The following is an 18773-nucleotide window of genomic DNA, read 5'->3' on the forward strand; positions in this document are numbered from 1 at the left end:
ATTCCAGTCAGTGCACCATGACTGGTATATCAAAGGTCATACATACATGTAGTATGTGCTATTATGTCTGTGGGATGGTGCATATAAAAGATCCCATGCTACTAATGGAAAAATATAGTGGGTTTCCTTTCGATATTACCAAATGTTTGACATCCAATAGCCAATTATTAATATATCAATATATTCTAGGGGTGTTGTAAAACAAAACAAACTTTTTTTTATCAGAAATAATTATATCAGTTATATCTGTGCATACAAATTTATTTTAAAGAAACAATTCTCAATACAAAAATTCAATAAATGGTTTTATAGCAGTACAAAATATGAGCACATAATAAAACCAACACATTGCAGCCTGTGGTAATGGAATGAATGTTCAGAATGAAAGGTCACATGATATGAAAATGGTGATGTAGAGTTGTGCCATCACCTGTCATACAGATAGAATGTATTCATAACTGTAGCACTCGTGTAACATTATCTTTAGGTCAAGCAACATATTATGATATCACAGAACTGCCTTTTCAGGTATTAATATTATAAATGAATCCAAACCGACTCTAACTGGTGATGATATAGAGGCACATAAATCTCCCTTATATATAGACTACATCGAGATCACATCACAATCTGCACCAACAAAATCTGATTTCTCCATAGATCATTCACTCAATCCATACAGATATAATGGATAAGCACATAAGTCAGCACATGAAATAATGATGATGGAAAACAATTGTAAATGTCTTGAATTTATCTTATATCATCGGTCTCAATCATACAGGTAAAGTTAATCACAATTGTCGAATTACGAAGAATATTATTATTATTATTTTGGAAAACATTGCATAATCTCTGGATTTCTCTTGCAGAAATTAGCTAACCAGCTGTAATCAGGAAGATTGTCTTTAAATCGCTTGGGTCTTCTGGCTCCAGGATATGCACAGCTACCTTTCCTTTCTGCTGCATCCAGTACCTTTTTAACATCCTGCAGAAACTGCCCTTTGCTTAAGATATTGCATTCCTTGCATTTCTCTACGGCCAAGGCAACCAATGCCTTCTCCTCTGCAAAAGTCAATACTGACACATGCTCCTTGTTGGCTCGTGGAAGCTTGGAATAGAGTGTTGCCTTAGGAATTTTATAGACATTTGATGCTTCTTTAATAGTCATAGCCCCAGACATAACAGAGTCTACAGCTGAATTAAGGTTTTCTGATGTGTAGTTTTTCAAAACTTGAGGTCGGTTTGCTTTCATGTACTCCTGCGCCATACGCAGAGCTTGCTGAAATAAGCAAACATTTAAATTCAACAAACTCACTATTTACACAGCAACAAAAAAATCAACATAAAACAAAAAACATGCAATCAACAATACAAAGAGGGATTTGTAGAATATGCTTCATTTTGTGGTACACAGTATTTGGTAAACTGTCTTACATTTTTAATATGACAAAATATACATACATGTGTAAACATAAAAAATGTTATGCCTTAATTCCAACAAGTGTCAAGGAATAGGCATAGGCTTAAATGCATACTGATGCAGCTTATGAACAATGCTGATTTTATGTAACATACACTGTCATGTAATTTTAAATTATATCCATGGATATTCACAAGTTATATATATGTACGAAAAAAACAACTATTATTAAAGTATGAATGTCTGGATACTTTTATTGTAAGCATGTTTTCTGCCTGAGGGCAAGAAGGGTAAAATTATGTACCCTAAAATCTTGGAAATAAATGAATACATTTTTATAATTTTTAGAAAGATTATAGTAAGAGAACAGCTGTTTAAAATTTGTCACAACACACGGAATGAAGTATTGGGTTTCCAAAGATTTCAAACTCAAACCACCTAGTAGGGGCACCTATGGTCCGTTTTGCCTTTATTATACATATCTTCAAATTATTTTCTGGCAGAAAGCCTGGTAATTAATTACCTGTAGGTTGCAAAATGGCAGTAATGGCCAACATGTCTCAAATACCTAGACCAATACAGCTTAGGGCTATTCCATAACCAACCACATGGGTATCATGGCAGGAGTCATTATTTTTGTATGCCCACAGAATAAAACTGAATTTAAACTTTTAAACTAAGCTCATGTCAAATGAAAATTGTAGCAGGCCCATCCGCTATAGGAATCAAAATAAACATTGTCATTACAGGGACTCCTGCCACATGATCCAATTCTACAACCATATATTGTAGGGGTTATTTTATCTCAAGGATAAAAAAAAAGCTGGCACAACCATCTTATATTCAGATCATTTTCTAAAATTATGCTTAAATGTACCTATACAGAGCATATATCTATGGTAAAATTTCAATTGTAAGATAAAGGGTATACTAATGCAGACCTGAAATGCAGCAATACTTCAATACACACAAGAAATGTATATGATACATTTTGTTAATATTGCCTAAACTTCTTGTTTTTCATGTTGTTTGGGGGATTTTAATTTTTTTTAATAGGAAGCATAATTGATTTTTAAAAAAATTTTAAATCCCAATATGTGCCAAGTGTTCTTTCTTAATCATTTCCACTTCTGATCTAAAGAAAAAGTCACATATTACACTATTTCTCTAATCTTTACCAGCATATCAATTGAAATCAGTCACTCACTCACATAAAGAGGACTGTAATTCATGACTTTTGGTTATTCTCTCACATGACTAGACTAGCACATGACGGTTTGTTTTGTTGTTTTTTTGTCTATAATATTGAACCCTTGCTGCTGCCAAGTCAGAATTATCAAACGTTTGTCATCCAATACTGTACATAAATGATCTTCCACTATACATTGAACATTGTACCACAAGTATGTATGCAGATGATTCAACAATGTTCATGTCAGGGAAAACTGTTACTCAAATTCAAGATAAACTACAGCAAGATCTGAATAGTGTAGAAAAATGGTGTTCCTATAATAAAATGTTCATAAACACAAAAAAGACCAAATATATGACTATAGGAACAAGACAAAAAGTTACAATCCAAAATGATATTTCTCTTATAATAAATTCAGAACGTCTGCAACACACTGAATGCGAAAAACTTTTAGGAATTAAAGTTGATAATAATTTAAAATGGACAAATCAGGTTAAACATGTGTGTTCCCTGATCTCTAAACGTCTGTATCTGTTATCAAAAATCATTAGGTATTTAAATTTAGATGCAAGAAAACTTTTCTACAATGGGTATATTTTACCATTCATCGATTACTGCTGTGTAATTTGGGGAAACTAATCAGGATGGATTAGAACGTTTACTAAAACTGCAAAAGAGAGCTGCAAGGATGATATTAGATGTAAATCCTATTACTCCATCTGCCCCACTATTTAAACAGTTAAAATGGATGACAATGGAAACACAATCCACTATCACAAATGTTTACAAATTTATAAATGTCTATACAATGAAGCCCCAAACTATCTTTCAAACTTATTAATATATGTTGGAGAAAACAATCCCTACAACCTTCGAAATGTAGAGGATAGAAATCTATTAATTCCAAAACCTATTTAAACATGCTTTCAGTTACTCTGGACCAGTACTTTGGAATAAATTGCCTAAAGCTATCCGATCATCGCCAAATACTGCTGTTTTTAAATATAGACTCAAGAAATATTTTCTAAAATAATATCATTTGTACATATGTGTGGCTGCACGACAAAAGGTGCCGGATGTCACGCATTGTAATATCGCGTAACAGCCAATTACAATAAAATACATGAATTATTTTTTTTTTTCGTTTTTAGCACAAACAGTTTTTAAAACAACTTAACTTTCATACTAATACATAGTTTTTCCTAAAATAAAACAATAAAACATGTTATTTGGTGATTGTGTACAACCTGTCAAATTCTAATTGTCTTTAATTACGCAAGAATTAATCACTTATTTGGCCGAGTTTATTATAAAACTTGGACTTTTCAACGCCAAGTATTGCATGCCACTGGAAAGGTCGTGAACTCTACTTTCTAAATATAGCAAGTGCGCAGATATATTTGTCATGTAGGAGTAATGCGCATTGAGACAATTTCCGTGGCAAAATTCAACAATTACTTTTTCCCAAACTACGAAATAAGAAAAACGTGCGATCGTCTGTTCAATTTATGAAGTAAAAATGCATTTGAAGTAGTACTAAGACTGTATATGTTGTAATGCGAGACGTGAAACGTATTTAAATCGAGCTAAATCGAGACGAGCATGTAAAAAAACAAGTGCCTGCTCGATTCGCGGTATCAATTGAGAAAATGGCGGCGCCCGTGAGACCAGCATGTGTAATAACAAAGGAAGCTGAGGTGGCTCGCCAGTTGATTTCGCTGTTAAACATCAATGCCAGTATGAGAAACATTGCTTCTGACGATGTGTTACAAGACATTATTATGGACTACTTTGTAATTAGGGATCAGAGTGAGTCGGAATCGGATTTCGAATCAAACGAATCTATTTACTGAAATCGAGGTGGTCATCGGGCTCATTACTCTGGCCGTGTTACAACCTGGTATGTGAGAACTTACTGTATGTTCGAAGCTGGAGAACTATTGACTTATGTTTGAATCAGGTTTTTTGTGTAAAACTTCGGACTTCATTTTCTCAAAGATGGTCCTTTGAAAAAAATCATAATTGTCTGTACAAAAAGTTCAATATTTCGGAAAGTTTTCATCAGATTTTCATAATTAAAACAGAATTATGCTCTGTAGAATGTGCTTTATCTTATTCCTTCAAAAACACCTTCTTTTTTTTTTGACCATGTGGCACCTTTTGTCATGCAGCCACACATATGTTTATTGCCATAAACATATTTTCTATTTGTTCATAAATGTATGCATTGTAATTCTGTATTGTTTGTACCTGAGGGCCTCAGGGAAGATTAGCTTTTGCTAACTGTGTTACCCTCACTAAATAAAGAATTTATTATTATTATTATTATTATTATATTAAAAGCCAATGATTAAGAAATCAATGTGCTCTAAGTGGTGTTTCAAAAACAAATCTGATACTATTCTTAAGGCTTTAGATGCATATACACATTCCAAAGCCATGCACATGTAAAATGTATACACCAGAACTGTTAAGCGAAGACTGTTGTAAACAGACTTGCTTTGATCCATGATGCCCTGCTTCTGAGCTATTACATATATAATGATGCAGATCATGGGATTTAAAACAAATCTTTTCCTCAACTAGTGGACTTGGTTTTATTAAATGACTGTCATTCAGCTGCTTTGTGCAGTAAGATCCACAGTTGGAAATTTAGAATGTGTTCAAATACCTTAAGTTCACCTTTAGTAATAATATGCATGTAATCTCAAGTATACCAATACTAAGAGCAGCATTATCATTTGGAGCATTTAAAGGCATCTGTAAAGAGGATAAATAAAAACAATGTTGACTTAATTCTGTTCAACATTTCTGACTCTGTGAATGGAATCCACATAATAAAAAAATGTGCAGTGTAAGCTTCAACTCACATATATCTCCAAGTTTCTATCTGTACATATATCTATTACGTTTGACACACCAAATTGCTTGTGTAAATTAAATATCTACGCTGGCGATGGGTTAAATGTTTATTGACATGTTGCCAACCTTGCCTACTTAGGGGCGTGTAACTGTGATTACATTGATAATAGCGAACCTGAGCATGTGCTCTAGTGGCGTCGTTAAATAAAACAAACCTTACTTTTCAACATTCGTTTGAGCATCCTGAGCACTTGTACTGCATTTCTATTCATTGGACCAATTGATTGCTTCAAACCAAGTGTGTACTTTAATACTGGATGCATACAGAATAAAACTAACATTGTAAATTATAAAATTGGTAGGTCTACCATGTCTTAGATACACTAGGAAAGATAATATTCATAACATTTTTTTTAAATGTTATTGTTGGACAGATAAATATAGAACCCTTCTTTCAGTTTTCATTAAAAGAAATTGTTATAACTTATTTACTGGTTTCTATCCAATTAAGGTTCAACCAAGTCTGTCCTGGACCAGTACAGGAGTTAAGTGTTAGTATGAGAGTAAACCTACTGCCTATTATTAAACAGCAAGGGGTCTTTTGTATGTACTCTCCCACAGATAGGTTAGCACCATGTTGCCCTAAAAATTAAAATGCCTTGCCTTTTATAAATTTATAAGTTGCCCATGTAAAAAGAAGCCTTTAAACACACCTATGTGGACAGTAGTACATATTTCCTTTTTTTAATTAAGTTATGAAATAGATATAGAAAATAAAATGGCCATAAGGTTTTTGTCCTTTTGAAAATTGTATAATGGAAAAAAAAAAACCTTATATTTAAAACTGCACATAAAATATGCCCCCAAAACGCCACTTTACCATGCCGTACTTCATTTCTAGGGAAGACACTGTGATGAATGGTATTGTTGGTTGCATAATGCATTTCTATACATGCAGAGGTTATTTTGGATACTGGTAGTCAACACCTTTATTTAATATCCATAAATAAAATTATTTTAAAAATAAAATGTTTTTCCTACCTACCTACCCTATATTTTTCCAGCATTTAATATGAAACAAGTAATTTTTTTTTTTTTCGGCCTGAGTGATAATAAAAACAAGAACTGTCTTTTTCCCCTTAATCTCCTCAAAACTATACGTACAAGTAAACTACACTCCAATATTCTTGAAGTACATGAACTGGTACTCCCAACTTTTGACCAACATATTTTCGTATTCATCTTTTATTCCACAATACATTTTTGGCTTTCTGGATCACAACTGAACATCCACATGCATGCCAAAAAAATAAATTAATAATAATAATAAAAATAAAGATTAAAACTTCCAGTTTCCATGTACATGTACTAGCTATAGGTCATACAAAATCCTATAAAACAACCAATTACAAACACTGGATGTCCATTACAAAATAACTATGCAATCACAACAACTGATGCAGAATCAGAAATACCAATCAGAAATACTGGAGCATTATTACAATGTACGTTGTATATGCTGAGTGATGTCCTGGCAGGGTACATACAGCACAAACAAGAAACAAGTGTGTTCTGCTCGTTTTTCGACCGTCTTGGAAAAAGCTCTTTGGTAATAGGCCACCTTGAACAGTTTTCTGATGGAAACTAGTGTTGGGAATTGGTCGGAATATCATCATTGATAATTACCAATCAATCAACTTTCTATCAAACAACTGGTTAAAATTATGTGAACAGAAGACGGACCATGCACCTACTGCCTTCCTCACAAGGATGTAGACCATACAAATGGCTAAGTTAGATGAAAGCAAACTCCAAACCCAACATATTTAGATAAGTTCCATCATCTAAACTGGACGAACAGTTGCAGTTAACATTTTACTACACAATCGATTATGGATTTTTATAATTGATCATCACATCAGTAGAGCCAAACCGATCAAATTTCTATTATACATATAATCTATCATTGGAACATCACTATAGTGGAAGCATGGGAAAAATTATCCACCCCCAATTTTAATACATGTACATGTATATGTATGTACATTTTATGTGCACTAACAGCAATTACTGTTTGTTGATATGATGATTCTCTCAGGTAGACAAGTTTAAAGTCTTCAAGTTACAAACACAAACTGTATACATAATCAGGGTTCTTGGTGACTGTCAGCAAGGTTTTACCCACAGCTCTTATTCCTGCAAGTAACTACGTTTTCACTTTTAACGTGTACCGGCTTCATTCACTGATCTTCATCTTCACCTGCTTTGGGTTTTCAAAACAAGAATTCTGACTACCGGTAACTACATATATATACATTTACAAGCACCTGTACACATAGATAGAGGTGTAGGATAGAACATTACAGGTTAGCCTGCATCACTGTCCACTGTGGTGATCCAGTCGACTTTGTAGTGTTTGGCCACATTAATATAAAAACATAAAAGCCAAGTGTTCATGGGAGGGATTAAGACTTTTTTATTCCTTTTATCTGCCATTAGGTATACAGCCACAGTATTTAATAATTTGCATGTTCAAAAGAAAGAAAAACAAAAATGCACTGTCCTCAAGTCAATTCTACATGTATGTAAATGTGCATAACAAGTATATTAAATATACATGTTTTAACCTTTTGATAAAATACTGGTAGAACATTTAGTATCTGAATATATATATACATACATGTAAGGGAACAGGACATAGCCCAGTGGTGAATATGGTCAGGACCAGAGCTAGGCCTGAACATGAAATACATTAATGACTTTTAAAGTACACCTGTAAAGCCATAGTATTGTCTCAACGCTTCATTATTTTTTCAGTCATGAAGAAATGAAATTCTACTTAATTAACTCATCAAAATTGCTAGTGTTAAACTCCATACTAACATATATTGACATAAAGTTATTATTTAGTGGTGTATTGAAGTTGGGGAATATCCTCGTAACTCTCCATTCCTGAAAAACAATGGGACTCAACCCTAGCTGGCATCGTCTCCTTTATTTTTCAGGCATGGAGAGTTACGAGGACATTCCTCTATACAAAGCTCATCAGATCTATATGTATACATGTAATTTTATTACTGCAATAATAGCAATATCTGTTAATTAGACATGAGTACCTAATGATGACATGCACAGACATATACTCTTAAAAAATGGCAATTTTAGTTGCAAATATATCTAGGCTAGGTAGTTGAGTTATACGAAATTCAACATAATAAACAATCATTAAACATGATATAACTTGCCAAATTACGGGCAAATTTATTATGTAATACAGTTTTGAAATTCAACTTGTTTGTATTTGATGATTTGGCAAACAGCAGCTCACAGTGTCTCCCCACTATTAATTTCACACAGCAAAGCATACTATTAATTAACCTTTTTGTGTCTGTGCTGGAATGACATCACAGACCGAGCCTTTTCTTGATGTCAAACTAATGGCGTCACATCCACAACATAATTAAATTAACAGTGCATTGTGTGCCTCACATCACGGAAGGGTTAAATTAGATACAATGTTTTCTACAGTTGGAAGAAGAGAATATCCATTATGATGTTATTCTTCTCCCAGAAATAATAAGTTCACAACATAGAGTTTTAAAAAATATCATCACACTACTTCGCTGGATTCCAAAAGGAAAGCAATTCTGGGCTCACCATGTCTATTGCCTAATTAGCCAATTGCTAATTTTCATACAAAGTGGCTACAACATTTAGACTTGGCTAGTAAATTTTCTTTAAATTAACCTCTTTCAAATAATTTTCAAGGAAATATCTACATATCTGAGAATTAGCTATAACAAAATTTGTTCGAGTGTAAATGAGCACAGCAATTCTCATTAAACCTCTGCATACAGGCATCACACTACACATGAAGAGTTCATTTTGATGCTGAGATGTACTACTAACAGAATACCTTCACTGCTAAGTTCATACTTTGGACATGGGAGTTTATCATGTTTTGTAAATGAACTCTTCACATGTACATGTATTTACATGATTGAGAAATCAATAGTTGATTCAGGAATCAGTTATTCTCAAATACTTTACATGCTGTATGTCTTTGTCTTATATAAGAGGCTGGACATAGTCCAGTGGTAAAGCGCCCACTTGATGAATGGTTGGTCTAGGATCGATAAGTCGGTGGGCCTATTGGGCTATTTCTCATTCAAGCCAGTGCACCACAAATGGTATATCAAAGGCTGTGGTATGTGCTATCCTGTCTGTGGAATGATGAATATAAAAGATCGATTGCTACTAATGGAAAAATGTAGGTTTCCTCTAGACTATATGTCAAAATTAGCAAATGTTTAACATGCAATAGCCGATTATTAATAAATCAATGTGCTCTAGTGGTGTTGTTAAACAAAACAAAGTTTTATTATATACAGACGTTACTACACTAGAACATAATTAAATTTGATCTACAATATCAAGTGTTCCCTTACATGTATCTATCAGTATACTTCAACTGTAGGAGTTGTCATCCTTTAACACTGTACTTGTAACATAACAGTAAGATAAATCGAGCTTGATTCCAACAAAATAAACATAACGGAAACGACCACTCTTTTTAATGGAACTAAATGTGGTGGTTATTGTTATCTTTTTCTCCACAAAATATTAATATGTATGTTTAATTATCTCGAATGTAACAATATCTCAAACATACTGGCTGGCACCAGCAGCTTCAGTGTTTACTGTATCTCCCTATTTTCATTATTTAGCATTAATTTACGATCATAATAAAAGAATTCAAAACAGATACAGAACTTTTGGAGACCCTACGTGACCATATAAGCGAACAGCCTGAGATGGCCTTTTATTGTCCTTCAAGTTGAAGTGAAATCAAAGTCACCTCGCAAAATTAGCAGACGCCACTTGCTTTTTAAATGGTCACCAATCAATGGCCCAAAGAACTTAAGAAAGCTATGTGTGAACTACATAATAATTAAGCGTCAATTATTAGTCTTTACACTGACACTCTGGTGCCACAAAACCATGTGACAGATATATATGCCTATATAACTACGACTACACAGTCTCATACTAAATACAGAGGAAGAAGTAATTTTTCCCTACAAAGTGGAACTAGCTGGACCCCTGCCATTGATTGTACATGCACATGTAATTAACAGTTATTTTCAGCTGTTGGAATTACTTGGTAAAATGAGCTGTTGGTCATAGGAAAACATTATGGTCACTACCCTAGGCACCTAATGTGATTTAACACAACTTTTGGTAGCTTTGTAAAATGGGACCCAGAACAAGCACAGCTCAGTATATACACATGTACATGTATACTGTACATACATGTATATATACTACACATACATGTATGTATGTACAGACATAGGATACATTCTGTAATGTATACTCAACCAAAAATGAAAGTACATACATGTACCATGCAATGAAAAAGGCATTTCTACATGTACATGTATAAATATATGTATTGTTGTACCTATTCACTGTAGAATATCTATCTGCACATATATGTATACCCTGTTACAACATAAACTATGTGTATGCTGTCGGAATGTTGCTGGTCACCTTGGACTTACGGATAGGGCAAATGCATGATTTTCGTATGCTGAAAATGGTTTTCTGCTCATACACATATATGGGCCCAGTTTTTTCCTCAAACAGGTCCAATACTATTTAAAAAACAACAAATAACATTCCTTCTGACCATGCCATGCTCAACCCCAAATGGCCATTAGAGAGCAGTTGAAATGCTCCATAGAGGCATCAGTATCATGCAGTGACATTTTTTTTTTTTTTTACATTTGACATTGCCAGACCGACTGCACAGATTTGTCAAATAACTAAATGTCACTGGATGCACCAATTACCATCCTCATAGCAGTTTGTCTAACCCACAACCCCCAAAACCTGCTTCAACCACCCACCACGTATAGCGGGGCAGGACGTAGCCCAGTGGAAAAGCACTCGCTTGATGCACAGTTGGTTTGGGATCAATCCCCATTGGTGATGGGCTATTTCTCTTTTCAGCCAGTGCACCATGGCTGGTATATCAAAGGTTGTGGTATGGGATAGTACATATAAAAGATCCCTGGCTACTAATCGAAAAATGTAGCAAGTTTCCTCTCTGAGACTATCACATGTCTGGTATCCAACAGCTGATGATTAATAAATCAATATGCTCTAGTGGTTTTATTAAACAAAACAAAACTTTAACCAAATGACAACATTCTTGTGACATCCAGGCAGGAGTTATTTTTCCTTATCTTGCACAATACCCGCATATATGACAGTTTAACACGGTTAATGCAAGATCTGCACATTGCCTGAGTGAACTGACCACAAGGATGTGTTGTCTTGGCCAGCAGTGTCATCAAACCTCAGACCAAACAACACCTACTGTATGGCATGAACTTGGAAGACATCTTCAAATCTTACATTCACCAGCTGCAGCAGGCCCTTGTAGAGGATGGACCCAACGTTCCTGTTCTGTTGGTGAACAAGTTGACCCAGTCCATGAGACAACATTGTCAAGCCTGAATGAATTGACACCCGCAATGGACTCATGTCCTACGAAGTTACAAGGACATCTAACATTTTGCGAGTTGTTGCAACTTGAGGTCAGTGATTTTGGTTTCTTGGGGTAGTGCTGTTGATTATCACTGTGAGGTACATATGTATAGCATAAATTTATCTTTTCACAAAATGTTATCCATGGAACTTGTCAGGTTGATAAAATAAATATAAGTACCATTACATACATGTATACTTTTCTTTTATTGTTGAGTATACATCCAATGTATGTAGCACATGCATATCAAATTACAATAAATACATGTGTACTTTAAATACTGGCAGTGTTAAATTTAATTAAATAAATATATATATATATATATATATATATGAATATATACAGTTGAATCCCATTGGCTCGAACCCCATCGGTACTCGAAAAAGTGTTTGACTCAATGGGTAGTTCAACCGAACCATTAGGTAAATATTTTGTAAGTTTAACTCGGGACTTCGTTTTTGGTTCAAGTGCTGTGGTGTATGCGACCCTTCCGACGTCAACCCAACGAGATTATACTGTATATATGTATTATTAAAACAAAATCACATACATTGTAAACAAAAGGTGCAAAAACAAAGTAAACCCATTGAATATATATATATATATATGTACATGTAATTCAAAAATATATATGTACGTTAAGTACATTGTTGTATATATATAATATACATATAGGGTAATAATATTTATGTTATAATAATGGAATAACCTTTAGATTAAATTTTGTGAGTATTTTTTATAATATACATCTACATGTACATATATGTATGTATGTATGTATGTATGTATGTATGCATGCATGCATGCATGCATATATATATGCATGGTCATGGCTATTCAATATTTCGTCTCGGCTCGTGGAAATCATCATTAAAGTTCTGTATTTTATAGCGTTGTGAAGGTGTATCACTGTATACATGCAGTAGCCTAAGTTAGAATTCAAATAGTTTTTATGGTGCCACATTAACACAGTTCTAAGTCTTGCGCTGGGCAGTTAAAATATATATCTGAGTGTTTATGGTGCAAGTAGTAATAATATTCATGAACATACAAATATGAACATGTCATCATGGAGCTTACAATACTGAATTTCTGGGTGTATAAAATTAAAAACTGTACATAATCTGCTGGAACTTAGAGTGCTTGGAGGATAAATGTAAACATGTACATGAATGTATCCTAGAGTAATCAATAGTGGTGCACATAAGGACAAACAATTTAGTAAAATAAACATATAACTGAAAAGCAATAAAATAAATAAAATAATTTTAAAACTTGTTGGTTCAATGCTGTATATATAACACACTATTTGTTATTAATATACATATATGCAGTTATATGCTGCCAAATTCATATACCAAAGCAAATGTTCAAATACATGTAAATCCCATTTTTGCCTCCTACAATACAAGTACATGTGTATGTATGTATATATTAATGAATAGTTGTGCAGTCACTGCTTCTTATAAGTTCAATAATTTCTGTCTCTGTCCCCATGTATTTGGTATTGGAAAACACTGAAATTTTGGAATGATGAAAAATGAAATGTATCAACTTTATGAAAGGTTGTTCAGTTTGAACAAACATGTACATGTAGTCCTATTAACAGACCAGGAAATATTATTTCTTCATCTGTTGATAAATCTGACGTCATTGGTTCAAGCATGCTTATGGGCTTTAAAAAAAATGTGACATGAGCAACTATTGATGTGCATGGCTGTTGATTAGTCCACGATACATGTCAGTGTTGTAAGTTTAAACTCGGCATTTGTGAGTTTAGGTAAACATGTATACATGTGAATGTCGTGAAGGCAAGTTACAAAATATAGTATCCATGGGTTTACTTTGCTATGTGCACATAGTGAGATCATTCTTAGTCGGTTGTCAAACTAATATGTAATTTGGAAATCATATAATTATATTTCTGAATATTTCAAGTGGAATACAAATTACATACACAGGGCTCAAAACTTGCCAAAAAATATGGTGACCCAAAAATTAATAATGGATGTTGGCAAATTAAGGTAAACGAACCATGAACAAAATTTTAATGTGGAATCAGTATATGAGATACAAATATTAATAGTGGCTCATATGTTATAGCTCTGAAGAAGATCGCCCAAATAATATTATTTTGGCGACTAACGCCATTATTTTTTAATATTTAAGTCGCCGAAACAGGACATTGGTCGCATTTGGTTACCTTGGCCACAGGCCATTTCGAGCCCTGATACATGGTATAGATTTACACATTGGACAGAACTAATATCAATTTCGGAATGTGTGTGCTTTATGTTTTTATGTAGCAGAACAATTGAGATAAATGGACATTACACCCACAGGATCTCATCTAGCTAGAGAAATGGCTTTTTTTTCAGCCGAAAGCAATGTTAGTCCAGGGCTCGAAATTAACAAAGGCACTGATGGCAATCGCTGTCAAATATACACTGCTGTGGGCCAGGAGCATCACTGATTGCACTTTAGTGCCGCTGAATAAAAAGTACTACCGATGGGAAAACTCTTCAGTAACAGCAAATTGTACACACCTGGTGTACATTATCTGCCAGTATTTGACATTTGTACATTTGAAATATCTCTAGTCTCTAGATAAAGCAAAAATACCCTTTCAGCATGTTTATTAGCTGCAAAAATCACGTTTCAAAAACATTGCTCTTGGTAGGCTCAAAATTGCTGCCGGTAAGTCATTTTACCCATGGCAATATATTTGTTTTAATGCTCATTGGGTGACTAATTTTTAAGTTTGAGTCCTGTAAGACACAGAGTTGCTAGTAGTAGTGAGACATCTACATGTAAGTCAATGTAATATTTTTGACCTAATCAGATTTCACAAACCAAAATCATATAACAGACATGTTTAGTGTCATAGCTCACTTATAAGCCTGGCAATAATAAGTTCTGTGTCCAAACTGAACATAGAAAGATATTCACTTAATAGTGCCTTGCACTAGTGTTGAAGCAGTTCAATGCAGTATCATGTTTTAAAATGCATATTTAAAATAGTTTTTTGACCATGGATATTATGCAGCATGCATGTACACATGCTTATTTTATGAACTGTTGCTACAATGCCTTCGCACAGAAATGGAGTTTTCCATACATGTCTATTAATAGACCCCAAAATTAAAAATTCTAAACTAAACACTGGACGAATAATCTAGTGCCATTGTGTTTATTTAATATAAGTTGTATATCTGAAACCACACAGAAAATATCTTGGATGAGTTGAAAAAGTGGTTTTTGGCAAGTATTTTTGCTTGACTTTTCAGGGATCGATAGCTGATTGTGACAGCTAATTTGATAATAAATTTGATAATTTTACCAAAAACAAAAATAATGAAATACTGGGATATGAATCGTAGTTCGTTTTAAAAAAAACTTCTGGTCAGAAAAACACTGTTATTGGGAATAATGGACATAAATACTGGACAGCTGGCCACAAATGGCCATAAGTAAACGTGACTTTTTTGCCTAATTTTAATCAACATTAACCAATCTAAAATTTCATAAAAATTTGAAAAATCCACGAAAATATGAACTTTATTTTATGTATTAATAAAACATTTAAGTGACAATATGTGAGTAAAAATTATAAACTTGTACCCACTCGACGTGGTTTTTGTCAAAAATTAATCCAGTACGTCTAAAGGTTACTGTTAATAGTCATGGTTTTTGCCACATGGTATAATGGGTAAAATTATATAAGGGCTTTAGATCTCACTAATTTGGGCACGAGGAGGACTTGCGTCTTTTCTTAACTCTTTTTAGTTTAGTACTGTCATTAACAGCTGCTGGAAATGCTTTTCAAGTTATTTTAATGTAATTAAACTTTACATTTCAGTGGTTTTCAGGTGAAATATTTTGACGTCAGCATGTTTGTACTTATTTTGGGCACATAATGTATTTTGTTTATCACCTCGACTTTGATGCAATCTAATGTTACAGCAGCTGTTAACGACAATACTGAACTAAAACGACCTTCCTGTGCTCAGAAAAGACAAAAGTTCCCATTATAGATCAGTAAGATCTAAAGCTGTGTGTTCTGCATACATTTGTAATGGTTCCGAATTAAACACTCTGTTCAAATCCTAATATTTTGTTACCAAATTCCAGTAATATAATTTAAGTAAAACAATTTAAACATTTTAATGACAACTGACTAAGAAATGATCTCGGACTGTTAGAAGAAAAGGCCACCTACCTTCTGTTGACTCGACCCAGGCTGATCAGACATACCGGGCATTCCTTCACCCGGGGATGGAAAGGAGAGTGGCAAACCGGAACTGTCGTACATTGAGCTGCTAGAATCATCGGCACTGAGGACATTCTGAAGGTCTCTGTCATCGGCTTCGTCGGCACTGTCTATGAGCACACAGTCATCGAGTTCCTCCTTCACCTCCACGGGATCAGGGGGCAAGTGAACAATGTCTGTTAATGAACCATGTGTCGTCGCAGTGTCAGAGGCAGTGTCACCATCGGTTTGGTTGTGGGATAGCCCACCCGGGTCTTGGTTGGAATACTGACTCGACAAGCTGTGCGGCATGGAAATGCTTTCTGAAATGTAGTAAGATGAAAATCAGATTTAGACATATGGCAAACCAAACCCAAATAGTGTTTTAATTTTTCTTTTACCCAGCTTTAATTTTTGTTACCTTGTTTCTCTTGCTACACTGATTTGAAGGAGTGAACTTTAGTGTTGGGAATAATTGGATGAAGTTTTTAATCGATCATCAGCTGGCACCAACCAATGATAATCAGGGCTCTGATCCACGAATTGAGGCCAAGTTAATTATTGCAACTTTTACAATTGTTCCACAAAGCAACCTTATGGTATAGCAGTGTTCCTTTAAGTTTAACAATTAATATTTCTGTGCAAAGAAATTAAATAACCCATTGGTTACAGACTATTCTGAACATCTTGGATGCATTCACTGGTATCAGGCATCCATAGAGCAATTTTGTCAGTTTATGTGTGAAGCAATAATTGCAGAATGCATTAGACATTCATGAGTTATCTCCCATATTTTTGTGTCAAAGTTGTATGGCCACAATATTTTTCATTGAATTAATGAATATTTAACGACACCCCAGCACGAAAAATATTTCAACTAATGGGTTGTTCATTTGTTCTGGTCACAAAATAAGTGGAGAATAACTCTGTATTGTACTTGGTTCCAACACTTTATCAACAAAATTCCATGACATGACATAACTTTTTAAAGACATTTCCCATGAACGTTTTTAAAATAATAATGACAATGTTATCAAGCAAAATACTGATATTTTTCTGGAATTTCTCACTCCAGCCAGTGCACTATGACAGGTACATCAAAGGCTGTGGTATGACATGTGCTATCCTGTTTATTGGATGGTGCATATGAAAGATCCCTTGCTGCTGACAGTATAATCAATTTGGTCAACAATACCAAGTATTCCCGTAATTCTTTCTCTCATATTGGTCAAATGGTTTAAGTGAGTGCTGCTGGACAAACTTCATTTATGTTAAAGTTTTTGTTTAATGACACCACTTTCTCTCTCAATATATATATGTATTAATATTGGTCAAATTGTTTAACGACACCACTAGAGCACATTGATTAATTAATCATCAGCTATTTGATGTCAAACATTTGGTAATTCTGACATAGTCATCAGAGGAATTCTGCTACATTTTTCCTTATGCAGCAAGGGATCTTTTATATGCACTTTCCAACAGACAGGAAAGCACATACCACAGCTTTTGACCAGTTGTGGTGCACTGGTTGATATGAGAGAAAAAAATAGTCAGTTGAATGGATTCACCGAGGTGGTTCGATCATGCGACGCAAGCACCTCAAGCGAGCAGTCAACCGACTGAGCTAAATCCCGCCCCCACTTGATTAATGATAATCAGACCATCAATCAGGATAGTGTAGTGAAGTTTACCTGTTTTGAGAGTCTTGGCACTGGGCGAGTCTACACTGGACGATATACTGCGTTTCTTACTGAGACTACTCGTCCCTCCACTGTCTGCAGGATTTAAACTTTGTAAAGAGTCTGTCGCTGGGGTCCAGTCTGAACTGCTGCTCGTAGATGGATGATAGTAATTCCCTGACATGGCACTTTGGTCAGAATGATAGGACTGGTCTGCACGCACAACCGTATGGGATGAAACATTCTTACCATGATTAAAACTGTTTCTCGGTGAAATGACATGTTTAGATGAGGACAGGCTCAAACTTGCTGCCCTTTGTTCATCTGCTAGCCTACTATTGAAGTTTGAGTTCCTTTCTTTAAGAACACTGCTATCGTCAGTCCTGTTCGAAACGTATCTCCGCTGTGTTTTGAACGCCTTGGTACAGTAACTTTCACTCATAACATCACCAGTACTTTGTAGCAGCTCGCTGATCACAAATCTCTCCTTCTTGTAGTTGTCGATTTCCAAGGCGAGGTAGCCGCTGACGTCCACACACTGGTCGAAGTCTAAATATTCTCGACATAACTTCTGAACTGCCTCCAGCAAAGATGTGAAGAACCTCACTGAATACTGCTTCTCCATGGTTACTGTGGGAGACAAAATACAAAGTTCTATGAATGGATACATCTAAAGAGTATGTGTGCATTTAAGTACTCTTATAAACTTGAATACATTTCATACATGCTTATTCAGGAGTGCTGAAATAGAAAATATTTCACTAGCACTCCGGATCAGAATCAACTAAAGTTTACTAGCCCACTAGTCC

General features: G+C 34.6%; 1 protein-coding gene across 12 annotated transcripts in view; it reads right to left on the reverse strand.

Annotated features, from left to right (window-relative positions):
- LOC121383439 overlaps positions 1-18773 on the reverse strand; it is a 77651-nt gene that overhangs the window by 45259 nt on the left and 13619 nt on the right. For 11 of the 12 annotated variants that reach the window (XM_041513468.1, XM_041513471.1, XM_041513474.1 and 8 more), the window contains exons 2-3: positions 17977-18594; positions 16253-16605 (exon numbers count right to left, since the gene is read on the reverse strand). In XM_041513468.1, coding sequence (XP_041369402.1) covers positions 16253-16605; positions 17977-18589 — 966 coding nt within the window. In that variant the 5' untranslated portion in view covers positions 18590-18594. Of the gene's footprint in view, positions 1-224; positions 1283-16252; positions 16606-17976; positions 18595-18773 lie in introns of those variants that run through there. The other variant, XM_041513464.1, reaches the window with a different exon arrangement.

Source organism: Gigantopelta aegis, chromosome 10 (assembly GCF_016097555.1).
Source record: "Gigantopelta aegis isolate Gae_Host chromosome 10, Gae_host_genome, whole genome shotgun sequence".
NCBI classification, from domain to species: Eukaryota; Metazoa; Mollusca; class Gastropoda; order Neomphalida; family Peltospiridae; genus Gigantopelta; species Gigantopelta aegis.